The sequence below is a fragment of the Ambystoma mexicanum genome, chromosome 9, assembly GCF_040938575.1.
Source record: "Ambystoma mexicanum isolate Mex_15411 chromosome 9, UKY_AmexF1_1, whole genome shotgun sequence".
Lineage (NCBI taxonomy): Eukaryota > Metazoa > Chordata > Amphibia > Caudata > Ambystomatidae > Ambystoma > Ambystoma mexicanum.
In genome coordinates, this window is record NC_090931.1 from 266,568,293 (window position 1) to 266,593,111 (window position 24,819).

The 24,819-nt window shown below is 44.5% G+C and overlaps 1 protein-coding gene across 3 annotated transcripts in view; it reads right to left on the bottom strand.

Annotated features, from left to right (window-relative positions):
* RABEP1 (rabaptin, RAB GTPase binding effector protein 1) overlaps positions 1-24,819 on the bottom strand; it is a 1,480,178-nt gene that overhangs the window by 76,721 nt on the left and 1,378,638 nt on the right. For all 3 annotated transcript variants that reach the window (XM_069614603.1, XM_069614604.1, XM_069614605.1), the window contains exons 15-16: positions 18,504-18,559; positions 12,205-12,303 (exon numbers count right to left, since the gene is read on the bottom strand). In XM_069614603.1, coding sequence (XP_069470704.1) covers positions 12,205-12,303; positions 18,504-18,559 — 155 coding nt within the window. The remainder of the gene's footprint in view (positions 1-12,204; positions 12,304-18,503; positions 18,560-24,819) is intronic.

The following is a 24,819-nucleotide window of genomic DNA, read 5'->3' on the forward strand; positions in this document are numbered from 1 at the left end:
TATGTTCTATTGCACCTTTCTCTAGCTGGGTTAAAATTTCCTGCACAAGGAGCGGATCCAGAATTTTGACAGAGGTGTATCCCGGTGGATGATCCTGAGGTCTTTTCTGAAAAGCAAGGCAGTAACCCTGTGCTACTGTTTCCAGTGCCTAAGCATCTGAAGTAATGGCCTGCCATTCGTTCAGATGCTGAGAGATTCTGCCTCCCACCAGGGTCTTGTGGGAAAAGACCTCAGAGTGGCTTAGAAGCAGCTGCAGCAGTGGCTGAGGGTACAGTTGCCGCTGCTGGGGCTGATCTAACACCTGTTCTTCGTCCACCTCGAGGGAATCATTTTTGTCCCCTTTGTCCAGCCTGCCCTCTTCCCATTCCAAATGAGGAATAGAAACGAAAAGGACGACCCCTCCAGGAAGATGAGCCTGAATAGGGTTGTTGGTGAGGTTGACGTATGGAGGCTCTAAGTGATTTAGCCGCCGCTTTGGAAGTCTGCAGCTTCTCCAGACTCTCATTCGCCTTGCTGCCGAACAACCTCAAGCTGTCAAAGGGCATATATTGAGTAGTCTGCCCTGCACATCCGTTGCAAAGCCTGACTTCCTCAACCACGCAAACCTGCATAGTACGGTGCTAGAAGCCATGGACCTACAGATACTGCCAGCAGTGTCCAGTCCTGACTGGAGACACTGTCCCATTGCCTCCTTTCTATCCTTCACTTAGCCAGGAAGCCGTCTCTTTCCTCGCCTTCCGAAATGTGTTGAGCCGCCATAGTAAACACAGTCCCACAGGGTGTTAGTAAATCTTGAAAGGGTACAAGTAAAATTAGCCGACTTCAAGGCCATACTTCCCGAAGTGAAGATCTTACGAGCCCAGGCATCAACCCTCTTGTCGTCCATATCCGGGGGAATAGAGGCTGCCTGATCCACCAAGCTTTCAGGTGTAGGGTGCTTGGTCAAATAGTCCGGATCAATGCTAGAAGGCATTTTCTAGCAATATTGCTGTTTACAGCAGGTTCAGATTCTGGAGTTTCCCAGTTTGCCATGACCTCCTCTGAAAGGCTGCATGAAAAGGTAATACTGCATCCTTCTAAGGGGCGTGATTCAGAATATCCTTCATATCGTCTTGTTCATAGGTAGGAGAATTCCTGCTCACGCCCATGTACTCAATGACCCGATTCTGTCATGAACTACAGAACACGCCCCTTTTGGACTTCCGGTCCTTGTCTGAACGGGGCTTACACTCCCTTGTACTTCCAACATGACCGTCCACTGTGGAACACCTTCCTCACTCTACACCTTGGACGTAGCGTGTTCTATTTATAGACCACGCCTCCTGCGGCTCCGCGCGTCTCAATGCTATTGCGAAGTAGCGACCAAGCGTGAGCTCCGTAGCTCGCGGTATTCTTTCCCTTGCTTCTTCCAGCCTACCCCATTCCTTTCCTTCCTTTCTTGATTCCTGGACTCGTGTGCTAGTAGTGCACTCTGTTAATTTCCCGGATTCCTGGATCCTTGCATCCCGGAACTTTGAACGCACGCTGGAGTTGGAAGATACTTGTTCAGCCTTATTCAAGACTCGATCAGTCCGCAAGAAGGCATCGATCAAGAAATCCAGCAAAGATCGAACTCAGGTGAGAAGGGGGGAACTCCTTGACAGTTTGAGACGCCAACCGACCGAACTCGATATGGACATGGAAGCGAACGTCCAGGACCTGATGGGTGGCATGCAAGAGCTATCAACCGAGGTGCAGAATCTAAAGGCGGAAAACGCTGCTCTCAAACAATTAGTTCTATCCCGTGATTCTGCCACAAAAGAAAGTGTGTTGCTGGGCGGCATAGTGGACAAATACGATGGGTCGGCAAAAACCCTTTGAGGATTCCTGGATTCATGTTTGGTCCACTTTACTTTTAAGCCCTACTACTTTTCAACTCCCAGGGCTAAGGTGGGGTTAATAATTTCCCACCTTTCAGGAAACGCCTTAACCTGGGCTACGCCCCTCGTTAATTCCGGCGATGCTCTCCTAGATGACTATGATGGCTTCATACAAGTCCTTAAGACCATGTTTGACTGTCCAGAGCAGGACTATAGTGCCCAGGAACGCCCGTTAGACTTTCAGCAAGGATCCCAGGATATGCTCACCTATGTTACCCGATTCAAGCAATTAGTCAAGGAAGCTGATTGGTCCCCTGAGGCGAGTTTTACCCTTTTCAGGAGAGAACTGAATGAGGAGATTAAGGATGAGTTGGCCAGAGTGGCTCGCCCAAACTCATTCTAGGCACTAATGGACCTTGCCATGCAATTGGATTTCCGTATCCAGGAAAGGAAGAAAGAGAAGAAGAAATCCAGAGGTAACCCTCCAAAGCTGTCCTTTGAGAGTACCACCAAGACGGACACAAACCCAGGCTCAGTCTCTGAACCAGAACCCATGCAGGTAGGAGCCTTCCGTGGACCTATATCCCCGCAAGAAAGAATGAGAAGGATTCATACGGGGTTGTGCATGTATTGTGCCCCAAACACTTGGTTAGGGAGTGTCCTCTAGCTCCTCCTCTGCGTTCGGGAAACGCCAGCTCCGGATCCTAGATGGAGCAGAGCTTCGAGAGAGAGATGTTTGCTCCACATCAATTCCATTCTTGAACTCCCTTGGACAAAACAATTTGGTGATACTACAGGCCTTCCTGTCGCCCTCCAAGAATAAGACCTATCCCAGTCTGGCTTTGGTAGACTGTGGAGCTATGGGAATTTTCATTGATCAAGACTGGGTTGTTAGTCGTCATATTCTGTACGAGACGAGAAGCACCATGCAGCCGGTGGAAGCAATCGACCGAAGACCTCTCACTTCAGGACCCATAAGCCTGCAGACAAAAGAGATCCAGCTTTCCATAAACCATCACCAAGAGCGGATTACATTCGACATCATTAAGTCAGATCATTACCCAATGGTATTGGGTATGCCCTGGTTACAGAAGCACAATCCGTATATCAATTGTACAGCAGGATCACTATTCCTAGGCTCAGAGTTTTGTATGTCCCACTGTCTATTCCTGGATCCCTCCTCGACATCCCCTAAAGAACCACTAAGAGACCAGCAAACACCACCACTCATGGTTTCCAATATCATACAAGTCCCAGAGGCCTATCAGGGATATGCTGATGTATTTTCAACTGCCATAGTCCAGGCCTTACCCCCTCACAGACCTGAAGACTGTGCCATAGATACAGATCACTCAGCAGTGATTCCCTTCGGCAGAATGTTCATCCTTTCCGAACCTGAGAAAAAGGCCCTCCGAGAATACCTGGATACCAACCTTGAAAACGGCACCATAAGACCCTCAAAATCTCCAGCAGGTGCTTCGTTGTTCTTTGTTCCCAAGAAGGACACAGAGGAACTTAGACTTTGCCTCGACTATCGTGGCTTAAATCAATGCACCCTCAAAGATCGGTACCCACTGCTCCTGATCTCGGATATCCTGGAAGCTGTGAGAGGCACCGTAATATTCACAAAGTTGTATCTCCGGGGTGCCTATCATTTGATCTGTGTCCGGCAAGGAGACACATGGAAAACAGCCTTTAGAACACTCTTTGGTCACTATGAATATCTAGTCATGCCCTTTGGACTAGCTAATGCCCCCGCAGTTTTTCAACATTTTATGGATAGGGTGTTTTCTGACATGTTATTCCTCTTCGTCATTGTCTACCTGGATGACATATTGATCTTTTCCAAGGATCCTCCAAAGCATGAACAACATGTAAAGGCAGTATTACAACGACTCCGTGAACACAAACTTTTAGCCAAACCCGAAAAATGCTTGTTTCACGTTACTTCTGTTCACTACCTAGGATTCATCCTTAGCCCAGAAGGAATTGATATGGACCCTTCAAAGGTAAAGGCCATACTGGCATGGCCCGCTCCCACGTCCGTGAAACAAGTTCAATCCTTCCTGGGGCTTGCCAACTTCTACCGGAAGTTAATTTCTACCTTTCCCGAGATCGTTCAGTCGATCGTTGCCCTCTTGAAGAAAGACACCCCCTTTATCTGGTCTACACCGCAAGATAAGGCATTCTAACGTTTAAAGACAGAGTTCACGCAAGCCCCCATCTTGGCCCAACCCGACATAAATCGGCCATTCCTAGTGGAAACGGATGCCTCTAACTACGCCATAGGAGCGGTCTTGAAGCAGGAACTTGAGGATAAACTGGAACACCCCATTGCTTACCTCTCACAAACCCTGACTCCCAGTGAGACACACTATTCCGTCCTGGAAAAGGAACTGTTAGCCATCCGCCAAGCCTTCACTGAATGGCGACATCTACTTCTGGGTGCTAGGTATCCAGTTCAGATCCACACAGACTATCGAATCTTCAAATTCTACAGTCGTTGGAGTGCAGGAACAGTCGTCAGGCGCGTTGGGCCTACTTCTTTGCCCAGTACCAAAATCCAAATCACTCATGTTCCCTGATCACAAAACCTGATTGCTGACGCCTTATCTCGACGTCCTGACTATGTAACTACTGAAGACCAGGCCTATCCTAAGATGTTTCCCCACACGATCTTTGTAGCTCAAGCAGTCAACCTCCTGGAAGAAATTCGAGTGCAAACCCAATCCTCTGACCTCTAGAAGGATATTTCAAGGAAGAATCCATGGAACCTAAGAGTTAAGGAAGGATATTTATTCAAAGACAATGCACTGGTCATTCCTACACAGAAATTACAACAAAGAATAATAAACCTCTGTCATGATAGCCTTCACTCCGGACATCGTGGCATAACCAACACCCTCCGTCTCATACAAAGCCAGTTTTGGTGGCCTGGAATGAAGACCAACGTACAGCAGTACATCAAAGCTTGTACTGTCTGCATTCAAAATAAACATGATAACAAGAGACCGGCGGGTCTTTTACTGCAACCTACAAGGCCATGGGAATTCATTGCTACAGACTTCATTGTGGAATTACCACCTTCCCGAGGATACACGACCATCAAGGTTACCATAGACTTGTTCACTCATATGGCACATTTTACACCCCTGTGTAAGCTGCCATCCTCGTCCGAGCTTGCTGGAATCTTCCTGGAACACATATTCCGTTTACACAGACTTCCTTCCAAGATCATATCCGATCGAGGACCTCAATACGTCTCTCAATTCTGGAAACATCTCTGTCGCATTTTGGGAATCCAATGCGCCCTCCCGTCTGGTTATCATCCCCAAACCAACGGGGCCACAGAAAGTACTAATCAGACCCTGGAGCAGTATCTTGGATGTTTCGCCACCAAAGTTCAGGATGACTGGTCACTCCTGATACCCGTGGCTGAATTCGCCTAAAACAATTCCAATCATTCAGCACTTAAGACCAGTCCCTTTTATTGTAGCCAAGATTTCCATCCATCGGTTCTACCCTCTGTTCTCTCATCCTACACCAGTACCTACTGTCGACTCCTGGATAGAAACCCTCATCAACGTACACCAGGAGGCCAAAGAAAACTTAGAGAGGGCCAGAACACAGACTAAGAGGTATGCGGATTCCAAAAGAAGACCAGGTCCTTCTTATGCAATCGGTGATCAAGTCTGGTTGTCCTCGAAATTACTACCCCAACATCTATGGCCAAACAAGTTGGCCCCTCGGTACTATGGTCCATTTCCCATCAAGGAAATTATCAATCCAATTTCATACCGGATCAGACTACCAGACTCCTGGAAGAAAATTCACCCAGTATTTCACACATCCTTATTAAAACCCTACACCCAATCCTAGCGGAAATCCTGCCGACCTCCTCCTCTGCTGGTCGACAACCAATTGGAATATGAAGTATCCCGAATATGTGACTCCAGGTATAAACGGGGTCAGCTTCAATACCTGGTTGAATGGAAAGGATATCCTCCTAGTGAAAGAACCTGGGAACCACTTTCTAATCTCAAGGCCCCTCGACTACTCAGAAGATTTCACCTTATACACCCGGGCAAACCCGGAGGAACGGGTCATCGGAGGAGGCATGCTGTCATGAACTACAGAACCCGCCCCTTTTGGGCTTCCTGGTCCTTGTCTCAACGGGGCTTACACTCCCTTGTACTTCCAACATGGCCGTCCAATGTGAAACACCTTCCTCGCTCTACACCTTGGATGTAGCGTGTTCTATTTATAGACCACGCATCCCGCAGCTCCGCGCGTCTCAATGCTATTGCGAAGTAGCGACTAGACATGTGCTCCGTAGCTCGCAGTATTCTTTCCCTTGCTTCTTCCAGCCTACCCCATTCCTAGTCCCTTTCCTTCCTTTCTTGATTCCTGAACTCGTTTGGTAGTAGCGCACTCTGTTAATTTCCCGGATTCCTGGATCTTTGCATCCCGGAACTTTGAACGCACGCTGGAGTCAGAAGAGACTTGTGCAGCCTTATTCAAGACTCGATCAGTCCGCAAGAAGGCATCGATCAAGAAATCCAGCAAAGATCGAACTCAGGTGAGAAGGAGGGGAACTCCTTGACAGATTCATGATATTCCGGTATGCACAAATCTGCATGTTCAGCCGGATCAGGTCTGCCAAATCCCAGCTCTGGCGAAGTGTCTATACCACTAGCCGACTGGTGGCAATCATTAAGATCAGTTATCTTGGATTCCTGATCAATAAGCTCCTCAGGAACATTTTGCGTACCATAACGTAAACCAAAGGGGGGAGACTCCTCCTCAGAGGCTTGCTCTTTCTCATAAATTGAGGCCATAGACTTCAAAAAGTCTTTCTTTGGTACAAGTATATAAGCCTTCTCTGGACTGGGCAGAGGCTTTGAAAATGTTCGAAGTGACCGTCAAAGGCGCTGACGCTGGCTTCGACAATGGCGTTGACAAAGATTTCGACACTAACTTTATGCATCGATAGGCTTGACTCTGTCAATTTGTTCTTTTTCGGAGGTATCGGAGAAGGACTATGTTCTCAAGACGATTTTTCGCTGGACCTAGAGCAACTCGCTGGTTTGACACTCAGCTTTGTGGTAGTCTTTGACCTCCCTCTGTTATCTGATGGACCGACTGGGGCATCGTCTTTGCGTGACTCCATCGAGGGGGTCGAGGCTGCATTCTCAAATATACGCAACATTCAAACTCTTGAAAGCCTATTTTCTGAGGGAATAATTTTTGGTTGGGCACTTGATAACCTTGGTAGAGGAATCAGGCAAAGAAGAGGGAGACCTATGACGTCTCTTCTTCGCCTTCTTCGACGAATAAGACGAAGATTGTCCCTAGACACCCCAGACTTTTTATCCCTCTTCGAAGAGGCCTTCTAAGCACCCCCCCTCTTCCCCTGCCCCCAGTTTACCTCGGCACGCCCTGAGAGCTTTTCCTGTCATGGTCTGACAGGACCCGCAGTCATCGGTCCTGTGTTCGGAACCCAGGCACCACAGGCAGATGCAGCGGGTATCGGTAATAGACATCTTCTCCCCGCAGTCATGGCATTTTTTGATCCCAGACCTTGGGGTAGAAGGGATGGAAGATGAAGACATTTCTTGACAAAACTGAAGTGCGCCTTCAACACTCAAAGCAAAGCTTTCGGAAAAAAACAGAACTGAAGCCAACGGGCGTGGCTTGAGCGATTTGTAATGCTGATGACGTCGACTGTCTACGTCGACCGTCGAACATCGATGCCATGACATCAAGCACAGCGCCCTCTGGTGTGGACATTTTTTTTCCAAAGAAGCAAAGCTGACGATATGTATATCAAAGATGAGGAATACAAAGGAGGACACAATCCATTCGAAAGGTAATCTTAAGACTTTTGGGGAACTTTCCTGAATTTGGGGAGGGGAGCTGAAGAGAAAGCTAAGAGCCGATAGAAGCTGGGACTTTATGTTGTGCACCATTTCCTTTATTATTGACATGCCTATACGTTGTTTAGCTTTAGTTGTGAGTACAAGGATAGGTTTTGGACACAGACAAACTTAAGTTGAACTCTTGGACTCAGACTTTCCTTATTTTAGTTCAGTTAGGGAAATCCCACCTTAGCAGAGGGCAACTTAGGCCTTCCACCATTTGACTTTTGCTTTGATAAACCATTTTGTTTTGAACTTTGAATCTGTACTCGGTGTCTTGCTTCATGATGCCTTCACAATAGCTAAATATGGAAGTTGAGCCTGGCCCAGTTCATGGAATACATCTCGTTGGAACTATGGCTCTAACTCGAAACAAGGGAGCTCAGCATGCTGTGGTGATTGAGGTATTTCCGTTCACCAGCCACTGTCGTTTGGGGAAACATCCAGGAACAGTCCTCACAGACCATCAGAAAGCTCAATGAGGGAAGACTGAACTCAGATCTTCACATCCCTTGTACCGCAGGGGCCCTAAGCCTCGATGGCAACTGCCATGGTGCATGAGAAATCTGAAGGTTTTATTCCAGGTAGAGCCGAGGAATCCCTTATCCCTGTGGCCAGGACACAGCCATCGCTGTTGGATCCAGTTCCTGGGGGGTGGACCAGTGGGGGAGGATCACTGGGGTGAGTGAGACCAGGGTTATGCTTGGTAGGCTATCCAAGTTGGGGCGTGATACTGTACCGAAGAGGGAAAAGAGAACAAGATCCCTGAGGCCTTCGTAGATTACAATACATCTGCCTCCCCCTCTCGATAAATCTTCTGTAGCCAAAGCCAATAAATCATCTGTCTTTCCCAAACTTTGTAAGAACCCAAAACCCAGTGCTGTGGGAAACTACATCTCCCAGAAACCCTGTTTTCCTGTTCGAATACTCCCAATCATTCTTTTTCCCATCCCTTTGATTATTATTTTCCGCACTCCTAACCTACTCAGGTAAAATACTACAGTTCCGACAATCCCTCTTGTTTATTTCACAGTCCCAGCTATTCGCTCTTGCCCCACAAACTACTAATCCCGTCCATCTGATGGTCATTTTACGAACACCCAATCCACTATGACAGAACACTACCGTTCCCACAATGCCCTCTGTTCTGTTCTCCATCCCGGTCATTCTCGTCCATTTAACAAACCATCCAAAACCTACCCTTCCGTGGTTACCCAAATACGAAGGATATAATTCTATATAACACCTCCTTCCGTTCCGACTCTGTAGGATGTTCTAACACTCAAACATCCCCTTTTCCGACACAAACACTTGCGCCCACCAGCAACAATGGTCAAATGAAATGGTGTACCTGACATGTGCCAACCCGACAGTCAGGCAAAGTCAGGCAATTAACCTGAACAGACACACCTGACAGCCCTTTTCTTTTCACACAGGGATAAAAGGTGGAGCAAGAGAGTGCAGTACGAGCAAGGCAAGCATGGCAGACAGCACAACGAGATGGCCAAGCAGGCACGGCAGTTCAAGGGAAAGAGAAAGGCGGCAGGAATCGAGAGGGTGGCGAGGAGAGCAGTGACCTTTCATCCCAGACCAGCAGAACCTTTGAGGAAGAAAGTCTAAGGCTGCAAACAATAGCACAAGTGTCTTCCAGCAGATGTTAACGGTACACGGGGCAAGCCTATGCCGATAAGAAGGAGCGAGGGATGCTCCTGTGACCGTGGTACCGGCCTTGACTCCAATGAAGAGGAATGCCAAGTGGTTCTTCACAGCCGGCGAATCGAGGGGAGAGCCAATAAGAATCAGGCTGTGATGATTGAGAAACGCAAAGTGGCAAATGTGAACCAAGTTCAATGTACTATGAAAGAACTGTAACTAGTGTTAAAGGGGAGACCAGCTGCAGAGGGAAATCGGCACCACATGGGTGCTAACTCGAGAGACTATGGTCGATCCCCGTGTAAATGAAACTACAGAAACCAGAAGGCTGTCAGAGAGCCGCCAAGTTAGGTCAAAGTGGTCACACAGGAGGTTGAGCAAAATCCCTGTACAGTGGAAAGTCTTTGATCTACGAACAATAAAAAAAGCAAGGGAAGTGAATCCCGCCACATGAGAAAGCAAGGGAAGTGAATCCCGCCACATGAGAAAGCAAGGGAAGTGAATTTCTGTAACTATTTGTGAATGTGACATTGGTAAGAGTGAACCCGACCGAGGGAGGCTGACGGGAAGGGGGCAAGTCTAAAGTCCCAGGAAACAATGTGTTGACAAGAGTGAACCCGGCGAAGGGATGTCCAATGGAATTGTTTAAAAAGACATTAAGATTTGTGGAAGAGGGATCTACGCCCAAAAGAGGGGGATCCAGGGGTGAAACCATCACCCAAGGACTGACAGTGAAGAGGGGTCTGAGCCCGACCGAGAGAGATCCAGGTGTGAAGCTGTCACCCAAAAGGTCACTGAGAAATGAACTGTTATATAATTGTGGTAAACAATAGAGAAGGGTCAGCTCCCAGAAGAGGGGGACCCAGGGGTGAAGCCATCACCCAGCGAACACTGGAAACGAACTTTGATTTGTTAAAGAAACTTTTGTTTTTGTTAGTTGAAGACCTTGGGTCTTCGAAGGCAAGAGACTTTCAACGAAACGGCACTTGGCCCTCGATGGTCCTGAGAGCTGCCATTAGAACTACTGTCTCTTGCTGGAGAAGCTCAAGACTGTACTGTGCTCCAAGGTCCCACCTCATCCCATTCTCAAAACGTGGGGTAGGGAGATCCAGGTTACCGCATTCTGACATATTATTTGAGAACACTTCTTTCTTTTCTTGAGAACTATCCCACACCCTTCTTTGTATTAGTTGTAAGGTTTGGCAATAGGTTTCTTAGTATAGGCCCTTTTATTTTGACACAACGCCACTAGGACTTTCATTTGATGGTCGACGCTTGTTCCCATCTTAGATTTAGGTTTAGCTTAGGCGTTTATCCAACCTGCACACAGCATTCATTGTTCAATAAACACCCTTGAACTGTGATCACTTGTGTCTGTCTTACTTGTTGCCACCATGGGTTTCCCACAGGTGTGAGAAGAAATCTAGTCCTTGATGGGGTGCAGGGGAATACTTCCTGGCCTTACTGCTAACAGTAGGTGGAGGTTCCGCTGGAATGGCCACATTGTCCCAGCACTTGGTGGTCCTGTTCCCTCAGTGTGCTGGCTTGTGGCGAAAGGTGAATGAACCTGGACAGGACCAGATCTGTGCACAAGTCCAGGTGCATTACAGCCACGGCCCATACAGGAAGACCACAGGGAGAGATACTTCTTTCCTCAATGACTTACTGAACCAGAGGGTCTGGTGCATTCTGCTGCTAAGGAGCTATGGCTACAAGGACATTTGAGCAGAAGGCCTACAAAATGTGCAATTCCTTCAAGTCACCTTCTTCGTAGGGAATCTACCCCCATTCAGGGTCTCTCTGTTAGAAAACAAAGGAAGTGAGAGTTTTACACAAGTCAAGCGTCGAGTCAGGTGATATAGGAATCTCTGGGAAGGCAGTCAGACTCTATAGCGGAATCATTCGCCATTGAAATCAAATCTGTGGTGTCTCAAAACCATGTTGAAGGGTTAGGAGTCGCCGCAGTGGATCTGCGATATCAGGCTGCCGACATTGTAGATGCGAACTAATACCTAGAGTAGCAGTGAAAATCTCTAGTAAGTTGCAACACTTCGTTACCCCTCACAATGGCCCTTCAATCTAAGGTCGAAGTACTAGTCAACAAATCCAGAGCAGGTGACTTGAGGATACTGGGCAGAGAAGTGACCAAAGGAAGGGGAAGTTGTTGCAGTATTTGTGCAGAGTATTTTAGGGAAGTGGCTCTACCAAAAGGGGAATCTGCATCACTGTTCATCTTGAGAGCTTTAAACCTAGAAACTAAAGATTCGCCTGGCACACCTATGGGGGGAGTACTGCCATCACTATGCTTGGGGGTCTGGAGAGCAGAGATAGGATTCTGGCTGTGGTTGCTAAAAACAATTGCTAAACCAAGGCTGATTAGTATCAGTTTTTCCTTACCAAAATCTTGGCGCTCAAGAGAAGCTAACTTCATCGGTACAATACCCAGCTTGTCCCAAGAACAAGATATTTGTGTTTACACAGATGGAGACTGCCCATTTTGTTCAGGATGCTTACAAGATAGGTGAAACATTTCAAGTCTGAATAGATCATCTGAGATTTGATCTCATCTGTTTTATGTATTAATGTTAACCGTTTGGCCTCTTTCTGTTTCACTTAAAAAAAAGTTAACAGACAGAAACCCCTGTCAAACTCAACATGCTCCCAAATACTAATAACATCTGTATTTCTTTGAAATTAGATTAAACATAAATTTATGTACTAGCATGTGTTGTGGATTTCAATGCGAAGTTCACTACAAATTGACCAATAGTTACCTTAGTTTCCGTTTCCTTCTTGAGCTGTTCCTCCAAAGTAGTTTTGAGTTCTTGAATGTTTTGTAGTTCTTGTGTCTTTTCCTGCAGCACAGCTTCTAACTAAGAATCAAGAAGAGAAAGAACATTAATAGAAAAAAACACAATTTAGGAAGCACTACTTAAACACCATTTACAAGTGTTGTTTTATTAGCTTATGTTTTATCATAATACAGCACAAGTCTACAATTGCCATACAATGCTTTGAAAACATAATACACATAGGGCCTCATTAAAGGCTTGTCAGATTTTGGTGGTAAATCAGCTGAAATACCACCTAAAGCAAATACCATTACCACCACTTGGTCCTGTGGAGTTGAAACACCATTTGTTGTATAGGCACTTTACAAATATCCAATAAATTTGTTTTTAAAAAGTGATGGTAATTCCCCATTTTTAAAGTGCAAAGGACTCCATGGGGTTTTTTGGCAGATTTACCGCCAGCGGAACTACTGCACAGTCAATCATTAGATTATTGAGCTAAAGTGGAGGTTTTACCTCCAACAGCAAAGCTGTAGGTTAATCTGCCACTTTTCCTCTGAAAATCTGCAGATTTACCATGCAGTAATTCTGCCAGTGTTAAATACCCCCAAAATTATATCTTGGTGGTGCAGGAAAAGTGGCGGTAATAGAATTACTGCCAGATTCTAGCCACACCGCCACATTTATAATGAGGCCCATATTACTTTCAACCCTGATGTAACATTTATGCATTTCCTGTAAACAACTATTAATTAACATGCAATCCAAAATACAGTTCCTTCCCCAAATCCGGTTATGTCGAGGGAGAAATGTAATGGAGTCCAGAAGTGGGAGGAATCTGTTAAACCTCAATGCAAGTCTTCTAGTCCACTCTTCACTCAAAGTCCCTCACCATGAAACCAAACCACTTATTTAATTTTATTTATTTTGGATTCGTACCATGCTAAACCCCTGCCGAAAAGGGTGGAGACACACAAGGGACGGAAATAATTCTGACATGTGAAGACATCGCAATACGGCTTAGGCAGTGTGTTTTCAAAAAAGTGGCAACCATGTATGTCACCGCTGTGCGACAACGGGACAAGACCCCATTGGGAGGAGCCCACGAGTGCCAAAACCAAGATAGGCGTTGGGCCGTGTTAGCGGTATGATCAGTTGGTGTCTATGTCTTACAGTGGGAATTAACCTGTGTATAGCAATTTCATTCGATAGGCGCAGGCATGGAATTTCTGCTGTTTTGGTGGAGCATTCTTGGCAAACAGGAGTTCATCACCAAATACTGAGAGGAATAGGAATATTTACTTCTTCTGGAATTTCAAATAGTACATTTCTGTGGGTGGTAGGGCATCTCAGAGTGGAGCCCTTTGCATATATAGATCTGTCACCAATATATATAAATATCGTACATCTATTACCTGTGATATATAGTTAAGTATTAACCTAAAAGGAACATTTCAAGCAACTCAACGCCCCTTCAATGGAGGATATCTTGTTAGGCAGCATTCCTCAGTCTGTTAAATGTCCTAAGAATTATTTAATCTCCAAGGACGTTGTCTTGTCCCCAATCATGACTTAACATTAATGAGCGCTGGAGAAATGTCCTTTTTTAATTATCTGCAGGATCCATCTACTTTGGTAAACCTCATAACAAAGATCCAGAAAATAGCAGCTTATTCCCCCTACCAACACGTTTTTCCTGTCAGCTCTCTTCATATCAGCTCTCTGTTGTCAGGCCCTCGCTTCCAAGGCCTTATGTTGAAAATAATAGAGCATTTACGATTCCCAAGAAAGAGGATTACCTTTCTACCATTAGTTCAATATTAAGAATCTTCTCTGTTAGTTTCTTCAGGCTCCTACGACTCTCTCCTTTATGGACTATGAGACAGGCATGGTATCAAGAGAGACACAGACTCAAAGATGTTAGTTTCAACATCTTTATTTACTAAGGTTCCTGGGTTGGTATAATGCCTAATTGGCTCAAACCCTAAAGGGATGGTTCCCTTAACTGATATTTCTAAGGGCCGTCACTGTCTAAAAGTCCAAAACAATAATCCAACTGTGTCTAAACCTATGCTTGCCCTCACCCTTTACAAAAATGTGTTGGGAAGTATTTAAAAAGGAAAAATGATGGTTCAACAGAGAATATGAAACCTGGGTTGGTTTTAGGTGGTCTTCTCACTAGGTGTAGTTTGGCCAATGTCACAAAAATGTGTTCAATCAAAAAGGGCTGTCCGTAAAACCTTCTCCACAGGACCCTTGCAATATTCTCAAGTACTTTCAATGTCTTTGGTTCCTTGGGATTCGCTTCCCCAAGCTTCAACTTGTCCAAGTTCAAACACAACAAAGAAAATATAACAGTTCCTCTTTCACCTTCTCGGGGATCCCTGCCCCAAGTTCCAATTCCTTCAGTATCAAAATTGTTAGGTCTCTCAGGGTTCCCTTCACCAAGCGTAGGCCCCTTTCATCTTTAAACAAAGTTCTCCTAGTCAGGATATACCTTTCACAGTACAGTTCTTACATGGGGTAGCATCAGAGACTTTTGAGAACGCTGGGCTCTTTGCTCTTCCCAAGCGCCACCACTCTGACCTTTAAACCCTCTCCTTATTCCTTGCTCTTCCTTTTTAATCTTTCATCTTCAGGCGCTTCTTGCACCCCTTCTTGCTCTCTTTTGTTTCCTTTGCTTTATCATGCACACTTGCACCCATCCGTTTCTTTTTCTTTCCAACCTTTCACTTTCAGGTGCTTCCTGCACCACTTCTTGCTTTCTTTTGTTTCCTTTATTTCACCCTGCAAACTTGCACCCTTTTCTTCACTGTGCACACTTGCACCTCCTTTCTTTGTTTACCTTTATTTAATTGTGCATACTTGCACCTTCCTTTGGTTCCTTGTCTATATATCGTACCTGTGCCCCTCAAGACACCCTTGGGACCGGCACAGGTCCCAAGGGAATGATCATTTCGCGAAATGCCGCCAGCAGGATGGCTCACTCCGGCTCCTTAGAGGCACGGCTCCCTAGCCACGCTGCAGCACTTCATAACATCTATCTTGCTCTGCTTGCACACCTAATTTCCACCTTCTACCCTAACTTCCAGTGTTATGCTGATGACACACAACTCTTCTTCAAACTTTCCTCTGATCCTCTCCTTACTTCCTCCATCATTCCTGACTGCCTATCTGTCATCCAGTCCTGGTGTGCCTCCAATGATCTCTGCCTCAATGCCAGCAAGACTGGGATCCTTCCCATTGGGACTCCTGCTCCCTCTTTCTACCCTTCACTCTGGCCACCCTCTGTGGGCTCCCCCGTTCTCATTCATCTGAAGCCAGAAACCCTGGAGTCAACATCGACCCTTCTCTGTCCTTCCTCCCTCACAACTGAGGACCTTGCCAAGAAGGCCCACTTTCAACTCCACCTCCTCAAAGGAATCCTTCCTTTCCTAACTTCTGCCCAGAAGCTCAACGTCTCTATAGCTCTGGTTCTCTCTAGGCTAGACTACTGCAATAGCCTCTTCCTTAATCTACCCCTCTTCTTCTCTACAACCCCTCCAGCTAATCCAGAATAGGGCTGAGAGACTTATCCTTGGCCTTAAGCCCAGGGACTATCTCTCCAGCCCTAATATCTCTCCACTAGCTCCCAGTTGCTGCAAGGATCAAATTCAAACCCCTCTGAATCATCCATAAGGCTGTCTAGGGCCGGGTACCACACTATCTACAATTGACTCTCACTAAAAACTCTCCCTCCAGTTCTTTAGGTTCCTCCGGCACCAACTCTCTGTGCGTCAAGCGCTTTGGTAAACAGTGAGTTGGTGGCCAATCTCTTTCCTCTGCTGGCTCCTTTCTATGGAACAGCCTCCCCCATCCTCTTTGTCTTGAGCCGGATCTCCTCATATTCCAGAAGCTCTTCAAGACCTTTCTTTTCACCTCCTCCTTCCTTCCCTCCCTCCCTCTGTTAAGTCCCACAATTGCTGAGACTGGTGACCAGGGCCCTTATGTGTTCACCGGCGCCCTGGCCTCCCTCACCCAATCGCCTTCAGCCTCTGCCCGCCCCCAGCACTTGCCTTAGCACCCGCTGGCCTGTGCTATCATAGACCTGCACTTACTTATTTATTGGCAGTTGACCACTCACCAAGTCACTTAACTGCTGCTTACTCCATAGCACTTCCCGATGGTACTCCTAGCACTTGCCCCCGCCTCATCCCTTGTCTCTCTCTGCACTTGCACGCTCTGAATGCTCACAAGGCCGACTGCCCCATCTATCTTTCATTGTTATATTTGCATTTAACTCCCATGATCCCTCCCTGTTGCCCTGTGGGAGCTTTGAAACACAATGTATGTGTTGTATAAGCGCCTTACAAATGCACAATAAATCAACACTGGGCCAGCGTCTCGGCACACCGCTTTCCTCCAGGCTTCAACTCCTGCTGCGGTCTGCTCCTTGGCTTCTCTGGTCCACACAGCATCCCCAGCTCGCTCCCCGATTCTGGCAGAACCTGGCATGGGACTGAGAAGAGATCCCCTGCTGGTCACAGCCACACAGCCTCCCTTCTGCCCCCCCACCTGCTTCTCCCTCTGCTCTCTCAGTAGTCTGCTTTTATACACCTGTGTTGTATCAATGGGCTGCAGGTGTGTGGTCAGGGCTGGGTTTGCATGACCTCCAATACTTCAATTAACAGGACATACCCGTCCTTCAGTCCTGAGTAAGTGAGTAAGAGAGTTCTTAAAAGTGCAGTATCCCTTTTCCTTCCCTGCTCTCTCTCTCTCTCAAATAATCTGTAGGGGAGAGTCAAGTATAGTCAAGTGTGCAAAGTTGTAGTCAAATGCCTAACCTTGCCTCACTCTATTAATGGGACAGCCTAATGCTGGTATGTAGTAGGCCTCTTTTTACATCTCCATGTTGATCCTATGGGTAATCCGCACTGATCTTAGTTGCATCTTCTTCGTCTCAGTGTTTGTTGGGGGGTAACGGGATAGGACTGAAAATACCCTGTAAAGGCTGAGGGAAGAGTATGATGATGTATAACTGGGAAGGGGGGAATACTGTGTCTCTGTACCAGTAGATTTTACATGTGCGAAAATGATGGGAGATGTTTTCCCACAACCCAAAGAGGTCGTGGGAGGGGAAGGCGTGGATACTGTATCTTGCCCGTGGATAACTCACTCCCAATGCCCAAGGACCCTCCACCCAGGTGATCCTGTCTCACTTGTCAACCCTCAGGTTCTGGATCCAACAGTGATGGCCGTCCCCTAACCACCTGAGCAGAGGATCCAGGGGGAGAAGGAGTGACTACCCTCAGGTTTCTCACATGACTCGCAGGACTCTTATGCTGCCTGACGGTGCTCTATTCACAAGGTTATTAAACTTTGACACCAATAAATAATTTGTAGCAGCCAGACGTACTTGAAACCCTGTGAGATAGATTGTGCCTTGCCATCTCCTGAATATTGCCTTCCAATTGAGCCTATTTCTTCTTGAGGAGTCCCAATGTTGCCCCTTTTTTGGTCACCTTCACAGACTTTGACAGACCTGTCCCCTGCTGTTACCTTGTCATTGATTGCACCTGGCTTTTTGTAAGGTCCTGAAGCAGCCCTGACCAACGAGGGGCATTTTCTTGGGTCGAAACACTCTTCACCATCCTCTACATTTTACTTGTTGTGGTGGTTAACAGGGGACCAAGGATGTTTGGAGATCTCCTTTGTTCCAATTGCACTTTTGGTTAGTGTGGTTTTGCAATGCCAATCACCAGCACACAGCTCAGTTCAGTCCCAGAGAGGCCTGATGTTGTGAGCCTACAGCTCTGCTTCACTCTACCAGTCCCGAATACCTCCAGTTTAGTGCTCGTAAAGACTACAAATCAGACACATTTACCTTCATGCATGGTTTTTGAGGAGCTGAATCCTGCTCTACAAAAGTGACTTGCCACCTTTTCATTGCGCTTCCTCCCTCAGTGGCTCGCTTTTTCTTGTTGCAACATTTTTAAAATCAACGTTACTATATCCTGACAGGTCTACCTAGTATGCACCTTGTATGCAGAATCATATGCTGCAGTGTTTCTCTGTTCCTTTCCTTCAGAACTACCATCACATAACGATCCTTCTAAACCGCAAGTTGAAAACAATGAATCTGGTGCCTGGTTGGTTCATTGCCAGCCAGAAAAGGTTTTTGACCCTTGCCCAAATATGCGCAAACAGTGTAATTGAAAAGAATGGTATCTAACATTCAACAGTGTACCATAGACATTATCTACATGTACTTAAATGTATGGGAATACTAAATGAACATTTACCTGTTCCTTTTCTCCTTTAATGCACTCTAATTCCGTTTTCAAACTGGAGATGGATGCTAAGGGAATAGAAAACAGATTTTTAATCCAGACAGAAAATGGAGCGTCTACTTAACACCCACATAAAATCCCCAAGAATAATCAAATGGTGCCATATACTGCAGGGTGCAAAATATGCACGCAACACTAGCCATTGCCTAGTGATATTTGACTTTTGCAAGGAAGAAAGGGTGTGCAGTGTGTGTGCATTGAATTGAGGTGGCAAGTGAATTTTTATTAAGGCTGGCTATTAGCTTGCAACTTGCATTTTTGCACCCTGACATACAGGCAATAAGACTTTATGCTCCATTTAGCCTACTCTGACTTATGCCCTTGCCAACCTGTATATATGTGAATCCCAAATATGGAATGGGTTTTGGGTTCTTGCTCAAACACAGAACGAAAGCATTTGTTAGTCATAAGACTTCTGGAAGGTAAATTGTTAAAGTAGTCTGACTGAGAAGGTTTTCAAAGGCTCTGCAAACGGCAGACGAGAGACTATGTGGAGCACACTGAATGCACTCTTTGGGCCCCTGCGCAGCAGCATACATTTCAGTTCCCCATTTCTCACTAATATCACCTCTAAGACTGCACCATCAATGAACTGTGTTTATACCCTCTACACTACCAGACCAGCCCTTGATTCAAGGAGCGATAACCTACCTTACAAAGACTAAATCTAAAACCACTGGTCTTGAGGAATGAAATCACTGAGCTTTTGGACGTCTTTATACATTTACTCATAACAAAGATTTAAAGTAGCTGAAAGGTGACATGTCAACCACTAAATACACGACTGTAATAAATAAATTAAATGGTGAATTCCCAAATTATTAGATTTATGTTATATGGATTTATACTGCTCACTGCTGACATTTGCACAGTCTCAAAGCGCTCTTGTGGACCTGATCGGGAAAGTGGAAGTGATTTGGTTAGGGGTGAAGAGGAAAAAGACAATGCACTGTGCTTAGCTGTTGGTGCGTGTAGAACCAGGAACTGGCGTCTGGGCGGGTGTGCTTTCTAGGTGGGTTTTGGTGTGTACAGCGGAGGTGTCTTTTTTCCAGAGGGGAGACCTGTGGTATTTGACAGAGCAGTGTGTTTGAGTCAGTTGGTGAGGTTCACACAATGATACGAGAGATGTAGAGTTTTGGCATGTTTTACAAAGAGAGTTAACTCTAGCCATTTGTTTTAGCGTGGTAGTCAGCACGTGGCGAGTGAAGGTGGCTGAGTAGGACATAGTCAGCGGGTTAGTTGGGATACCTAGAGGTTAACAAAAAAAGGGGGCAAATTACAACACATTACATTACAACAATGCAATTTACATTTGCTGGGAAATTTCCATGCAAACACAACAGATGCAGAAATAGGAGGCACACCTAGATTTGAAACAGTGTGCAAAAGAAATGCAAGGCTCTTTATTAGGGATAACTAGATGTAAACAGAGTATAAGACAGGGAAATGCACTTACAATATGGGCTGTATCTCTGGAAAGTGCTCAGCAGGGGGACAGAATTTCATTAATGAGGGAAGAAGCCTTGCAAAACGCAAGGACTAGGAGTATTTACAAAACATCAGTATTTTGGGGGTGGTAAACAAATTCAAGATTAAAAAAACCCTCAACCCCATTCATTTTCAAATAAATCCACCCTGAACTGGTCTTTAGAAAGACACAAACTCAAAATGACCCAAATCAATGGGGCAATATTAAGTTTATAAATACAATTAGAAAACAGTCCATTGTGGTTTCATGCCGGGAGGCTAGCACCCTCGTTGAATAAGGCTATGCTGTACAGCAAGGGTTCAATACCTGGCCGAGCGCTTACAGAATGGAGGACTCTGGCATTAAGAGCGATATAAAATGATAAATAAATTAATCTCTCACTATAACCACATGCAGTAGAGGAATTTGGGACTAGGCATCAAGAGTGACAGGCAATGCAGAAAGCCAAATGGGGTGTTACAAATTGTGTGTAAATAAATAATCCTTGGTGAGCTCTGGCTTCACCCCACTGATTTCTCAGTGTTTGTTTTGTTTTGTTTACTTGTGCGCTCTGAGACCTATGGGCGTGTTGCGTTTTATAAAAATGTTAAATTTAAAAAAAAACAATTATATCTAAGAAATTATGTACAATCACATCAACTTAATGACTCAAAGCCTTTCAATTTAAAATCCTTGGTCTTTTCATAATCTACCATCATCGAATCCCAAACCTTAAGTACAATGCTTTAATGGACAGAATGAACTAATGAAGGACAGTTATGCAATCTTGTTCTTATGCAGGCTTAAGCATTACAACAAATTCAGTCAAATTTCCAACTCATAAATCAATTTTTAGATGCTTTAACAGTAAATGAGAGACTGAAACATTCACAGCCTTACTTCAGTTTCAAGGCATCCTTAACTGCCTGACAAATCTAGTTCACCAAACCAATCAAATTCACCATGAAGACACGTTATAGAATACAAGAACATTTCAACTATACTCATTGCAAGAGCAAGTTAGAAACCAAAATAGATAAAACAGCCAGAAAAAAACTGTTATTAAAAAATTACTTCTTTAATACAAACATAACACTTTGCAATTAAAGGTATGAAAATATCCAAGATATGGCTCACAAAAATAATAACAGAAAATTAGCCATGGAAAAACTAAGAAAACACAAGGGTAAAAATAACACATGCAAAAATAATTAACTAAACTGAGCACATAGTCAATGCCACAAACTCTTCTAAAACAAGGTTCCAAGGTTCTATGCCTACTTGGATGCAACCCAAAGCAGAGGAATTTATTTTTGCATAGGTGTGTTGGAAACCCTAGAAAATGTAATATAATTCAGCCCAGACAGCAACTCATAAAATCCAAAACATGTATGCATCAGAAGGACATGCTATACTACCTGCACACACATTCAATATGTTATTTATCATATGGAATACATTGGAGCAATTAACCTCACTTTTTGGCAGACATACCTACTCAATCATTCTAGATAGCCGTATCCACAAGTTAGTTCCTGTAAATGCTGTCAGTTATTTCCACAAATTCAAGCTTTAACAAATTCCACCATTTATGAAGGGGTCCGACTATACTGTTAATGAAAATACCAAAGAACCTGCTGTTGTGTTAAACGTGAAGCCATTCTTACAAAAGCACCATATGGCTGCAATGGTCCAACTTCCACATTGTATATATTAAATCAAAAGTTTTCGGAAAATAACAGGTTCACATTTTTTCTTGGCTTAGATACAGACAGCCAATAACAATGTCAAGGATGTTTACATTTAATTTCTCTTCGCTTTTGCCAAAACACATTTTACCTCCTCTATACCATTTTTACATGGTCATCTGTGGTGAGGATGATGGGAAGCCGAGTGATGGAAAGTCCATCAACCAACATCTTTCACCACTTATAAAGGAATAACTATATAAGTGAATGAAGATTATCAGCAAGTTAGGTGCTTTAAGATTTAAATTCCAGCAAATTAAACTCATGCTTTCACCTTTCTAAGGCAGTGGTAAAAAAACTGTGGGATTGGCCCTCTTAGGGTGCCGAGGGATGCCGGCAGGGGATTGGGGAGGGGCAAAGCTCTTTAAAACTGGATCACAGTGTGTTTGTTTATAGAAAATATAAGCATTTATGGCTTGTGGGGTGGCCTGGAACCAATATTTTTTCGAAGGGGGAGGGGGACTCAGCATACAAAATTTGAAGACCACTATTCTAAGGTTCATTATAAGATTATTAGTGAGGTAAGTAACATAAAACTTGATTTACAGCCTTATGAAATGGCACAACTAAGGTAGCAAGGACTACATGAATATAAAACAGGCTACTAACAATTGAAACTATATGCTAATAGCTGGTTGCTTACAAGGAGTTTTATCACTTTATCACACAAGTATTACACCATCGCAATTACATTGGTCTGCTTTTACTCAACACAATGTGATTCGTTTTGGAGACTTCAGAAGTATTGGAATCAGAGTGTAGCTGCAAGGATTCAAACCTCTGCCATTTCACATTACTCACAAATCTCTGCTGTGCTATACAACCATTTGAGGTTGTTTTGTGTAGTATATTAATTTTTAATGGTGACACAAACAAGCATTTAAATATATGTGTTGTAGAATGGTAGATCAGGGAGGTGCACAATCCAACAGAAGTAAAATCCTAAATGTTGTACTGGAATTCAGAAATCACAGTTATACTGATCTGAACATTAAGAATCTATTATAATATTGACCACTATGATCACTGCTAGATAGTCAGCAGGCAATGTAATTAGTTATTTAAAAAAAAGATAAAACCTTGCAAATGGTCCACAAGCCGTTCTTAAACTAGCATTGATGTGCATACATCATAAGCACCATCAAATGCTTAGAGAAAGACAAATTACTTGCCTCCAGTAATATTCTTTCTGATGGATATGTTAATACCTAACACAGATTCTTCCTCTTCTGAATACGGTCCAGGTGTAGTCTCTGCTTCAAGTCGTTTTTCTCCAGGCATCAGCTAGTGATATGCTGATCTGAGCCCGGTCTTGTCATGGCTTCTTGGTGCAGTTTTTGCCAGAAATGATACGACACATACCATTTTCTCCAGTTCCAACTTTAGCCTACAGCCGTACGCAAGGAACAGCAGAACTGCAGAAACTGACTACTTGACAATTCAGGAAAACAGAATTTTCAAAACCCTAATTAGGAATCATTCGTAATCAGATTTGATAGGTATGAGGGTGGACAATGAGCAATCTAATCTAGGAGACTAATTATGAACAATACCAGAAGGTAAGTCATTTGCACTTCTAGTGGTTGCAGTCCTCCCACATATTACTCATCTTCTGAAAGTCTCCCAAATCTGGGAGAAAACGACAGATGAGAAAGATGGATAGAGTGCCACCTGAAGGACTGATTTGCCCAGTTTCTCACACTCACCTGCCCACCCCACAAGATGGTAATTATTTGTGAAGCTGCAGCAAAGCCCATGTGGCCACCTGACATGTCTTTACAAGTCTTGCAACGGAACACCCCTTTGAAGAGAGGAGGTTGCCGTTTGGCTCCTCATGGAATGTGCTCTTAACATTACGGTACTCCCTTGTGGGTCAACTAATAGCACATTTTCATACAGAGAATAATTCATCTTGACTTGGTTTCTTTGGCTAGTGCTCTTCTTTTTGTGGGACCTGCAAATCCTTATCGGTCATCAAGCCGAAATTACTAAGTTCTAGAGAAGTACAATTTCAAGGCTCACCTAAAATCTAACATATGGAACCTTTTTTATATACTTGAAATGCCCTGAAAAGCCCTAAATTTTGTAATTCTCTATGGAAAATAAATTTCTGCTTTTCTGTCTCACTTTTTCTCCACTAGCCTGTTTTTATCACCTGCCTTTTTTAATAGGAACGTCATGCAAGCCTTGATTTGAAATGGAGCCCTAGTTGGCAAATTCAGTCCTAGTTGGATGGAAATCAATCACCAACGTCCATGCTTCTGAAGAAGGTTGAATTTTAACTTCCCAATCCTTAAGAAACCTATCAGGGAAATAGAATTAGCACATCTAACCTGCAACTGGACTACTGCAAAGCCAAAAAAGCCTCTAAAGATTACCATGCTTGATAGAGAAATATGAGAAGGGGCAGGATATGGACCAGAACCAGAAACACAAAAATGTATTCCACTGAATAGTATAGCACAAATCTGTTTCTGCCATAAGCTGAGTTGTAAACTTTTTTTTATAACTATTCTGAATCGTACCATTTACAATTAAACAGCATGAGTATTAAAGCATCTTAACCTTTCTCAGATCCAAGCATAAAACAAGGGGAGCTAACAAATTAGCCACCCGCCTGCACTCATTTTAGTTTTTACTAAAGTCCCTGTGATTAAATAGTGCCTTAAGAAGTCAGTGAAAAGCATTGGAGACAAACACATTCTCAAATGTAACCATTAAAAAATACCATTCTCTTTGGAGGGGTCGCATACAAAATCGCCACCTTCGCGGATGACATGATCTTGTCAATAACCCAACCAGACACCTCCCTGGGGGTAGTACAAAGGCAGCTGGACCGCTTTGGGGCCGTGGCAGGGTTACAAGTAAACATAAACAAGTCTGAAATACTCAACCTTACACTCACTCCGCTAAAAGAAAACCTTAAAAACACATTCCAATACAGATGGGTATACGGGTCCATTACTTATTTAGGAGTAAAACTGTCATTGAGCGGCCTGTATCAAGCCAACTACCCGCCCCCCCTAGAGAAACTCAAAACAAAGCTGGTAGA